Here is a 3,141-nt window from a genome sequence, read left to right as displayed (position 1 = left end):
CAGAGATCCGCCTGCCTCTGCCTCCCGAGTGCTGGGATTAAAGGTGTGCGCCACCACCGCCCGACAACATTTTTATTTAATGTTACTTAAGACATTTTATTTTCCATGTTGGAGATGGAGCATCACCTTGTGTGTTTGGGAAGCACTCTATTTTAGTTAGTGTCATGTTAAGCAGCAGTGGTTATGGTCAGGTTTCTCACTTTCCTTTTCCTTCATTTCCCCTCCCCTTTCCATTTCTTCTCCTCCCCACACCATTCTTCCTTTCTTTTCTACCATCCTCTTTTGAGACAGGTCCTCTCTGTGTAGCCCTGTCAGCCAGACTGGTCTTGATCTTGCTTTGAGTCTTCTTTTTTTTTTTTTTTTTTTAATATTTATTATGTGTACAGCATTCCTTCCGTGTGTGCCCACAAGCCAGAAGGGGGCGCCAGGTCTCATTACAGATGGTTGTGAGCCACCATGTGGTTGCTGGGAATTGAACTCAGGACCTCTGGAAGAGCAGCCAGTGCTCTTAACCACTGAGCCATCTCTCCAGCCCGCTTTGAGTCTTCTTGATGCCTCCTGTAGTTTTCTTCTGATACATATCAGAATAAATAATAGATATTGCAATGGAAACATCTGTATTTGTAGGGAAGCACTTACCAAAGTGTGATATACGTTTTAAATATTAAAAATATTGGGAAGTAGCAACAAAAAAATAACCTTTGTGTCCCTGTGCCTTTTTTTACCCTGTGCACGCTCCAGATGTCGCCATGGCCCCTTGGGGAAGTGTGTGCATTGTGTCCCACTGGAGGTAAGTCTGTACAGGGAGCTTTTGGCTGGGCAGTGTGGTTGTGCTGGCTCAGCACTTTCTAGTCCCTAAACTTGGGTGACTTTTAAAAGAATTTTTCTATTTATCGTCTTTAGGCCTTGTATTCCCAGCAGTACAATGGCACAGAGAATCTGAGACTTATTTATGGGAGTGACCTTCTAGGGGATTGAGTGGCCGAGGCGTTGTGTGCTGATGTTGTCCTAGACGATTATTCTCTGACACATGGCTGGGTTCTCGCTTCCTGCTTGTCATGGCTCTGATTGACTGTGTCTGAGTCCTATGTCTCCTGTTGATTTATTTGTCTGTTTCTCTCTCTCTCTCCTCTCTCTCTCTGTGTGTGTGTGTGTGTGTGTGTGTGTGTGTGTGTGTGTGTGTGAGAGAGAAAGAGAGAGAGAGAGAGAGAGAGAGAGAGAGAGAGAGAGAGAGAGAGAGGATTGACTCAGTGCTGTGCTACTAAGTTGTATCCTCAGGCCTTTTGTGACTTACAAAATTTTCTTAGAGCTGTAGTTTTTAATAGGAGTGCATTTTATCTTGAAAATGTAACTCGTACAGAGAAAAGCTTGATTCTGACCGTGAACCAGTGAATACCCAGCTTTGCCTCCCTCTCTGTCTAATCCCCTGCACAGTAAGATTGAAGTCTCATGTACCCTGGCAGACCTATGACCACTCATTTCCTGTATATTGTTGATAGCCATTTGATGAGGACTATCTGAACCACTTGGAGCCTCCTGTGAAGCACATGTCCTTCCATGCCTACATCCGGAAGCTGACTGGAGGGGCTGACAAGTAAGTACTCTATCCTGGCCCTGGCATCCAGACTCTGATGCATGTCTGATGGTTCTGTGTATAGTCTCTGGGCGTGGGGATGCAGAAGAGAAGGAGGGCAGTGCACAGAGCAGTTGTCTTGAATATTGTCTGTTCACAGTGCGCAGGAAAGCAGACAGACTCACAGCTGATGGTAGGTGTGGAGTTGCCTGGTGAACCTCCGTGTCTCATCTCTGTGCCACCCCGTGAGGATCTCAGTTCACCAACCTTAGCCCTGCCTGCTCTTTCCCCAGGCCTCTCCTGTTAGTCAAGTTCACTTTTATAGCTGGGATGGGGCTGAAGCCACAACTCTATACGGGTTGCATTCTGGTACCACAGGGCTCCAGTTAGCATAGTTGATCCGGTGGGTGGTGTAAGCAGCCTCCTCTTTGCCCAAATTCTGGTGGCCAGAAAGGTGAACTAAGACTGGTGTTTGTTTGATTTTCTTTAGGCTTTGCTATGAGTCTTAAACTTGAGATCCTCTTGCCTTGGCCTCCTGAGTGCTGGGATTGCAGATGTATACTGTCTCTCCAGGCTGCATTTGTTTTCTTTTTAACCTGTGTGGAATGTTTGTCTGTGTAGCTCCTTTTGTGTGCACCTGACCAGAGAGTAACAGACCTGCTGGTAGCTTTGTATTTCCTGTCACTGATAAGAAAAGATGGCACTGGGTCCAAGTCAAAGTGCTGACATCCAAAATTACTATTTAATTTTATTTATTTTGGTTTTTTTGAGCTAGAGTTTCTCTGTAGCCCTGGCTATCTTAGAACTTAACTCTGTAGACCAGGATGTCTCCAAACTCAGAAATCCTCCTGCCTCTTGAGTGCTGGGATGACTGTGTAAAATGTTAGACTGGGAATGGGGCGGAGCTGGAGAGAGCTCAGCAGTTAGAGCACTGGCTGCTCTTCCAGGGGACCCAACACCAATGGACATAAAATAAAAATAAATAAATTAAAAAACAAAGCAAAAAACCCAACATTCAAAAAATAAGAAAGGTTAGACTAGGAGCAAATCATCACCAAAGATGCTTGACTGTCAATGTGGAGCTGTGGGTTCTCTGGTCTTTGCACACTTGACTGTCAGTATGGAGCTGTGGGTTCTCTGGTCTTTGCACACTTGACTGTCAGAGGGGAGCTGTGGATTCTCTGGTTTTTGTACACTTGACTGTCAGGAAAGCTGTGGGTTCTCTGGTCTTTGAAGCAGGCAGATTTACTGTAGGAGGTGCCCGCTCATTCTCTGTCAGTCTGGGTCAAGGAAGGACTTGTGTGGGGACACGGCTGCTGTGTAAAGCCTAGGAGCAGAGGTTTTACCTTTTGTGCTCAGATGCTGGTTCATCCTGGGCTTGTGAGAAAGCATTTAGTACCAGGCGAGGTAACCACGCCCCTGCCCCCCCCCCTTCTTTCTTTTGGTTTTTCGAGACAGGGTTTCTTTGTAGCTTTGGAGCCTGTCCTGGAACTAGCTCTTGTAGACCAGGCTGGTCTCGAACTCACAGAGATCCTCCTGCCTCTGTCTTCCGAGTGCTGGGATTAAAG

General features: G+C 46.3%; 1 protein-coding gene across 1 annotated transcript in view; it reads left to right on the top strand.

Moving 5' to 3' along the window:
* The window catches only part of Nploc4 (NPL4 homolog, ubiquitin recognition factor), a 45,963-nt gene that overhangs the window by 14,760 nt on the left and 28,062 nt on the right, over nt 1-3,141 (top strand). Inside the window, exons 5-6 of the mRNA XM_005350857.3 lie at nt 742-790; nt 1,500-1,594. Coding sequence (XP_005350914.1) covers nt 742-790; nt 1,500-1,594 — 144 coding nt within the window. The remainder of the gene's footprint in view (nt 1-741; nt 791-1,499; nt 1,595-3,141) is intronic.

The sequence above is a fragment of the Microtus ochrogaster genome, chromosome 7, assembly GCF_000317375.1.
Source record: "Microtus ochrogaster isolate Prairie Vole_2 chromosome 7, MicOch1.0, whole genome shotgun sequence".
In the NCBI taxonomy this organism is placed as follows: domain Eukaryota; kingdom Metazoa; phylum Chordata; class Mammalia; order Rodentia; family Cricetidae; genus Microtus; species Microtus ochrogaster.
Note: the sequence above shows the minus strand (reverse complement) of the source record. Positions and strands in the feature narration are given on the sequence as shown.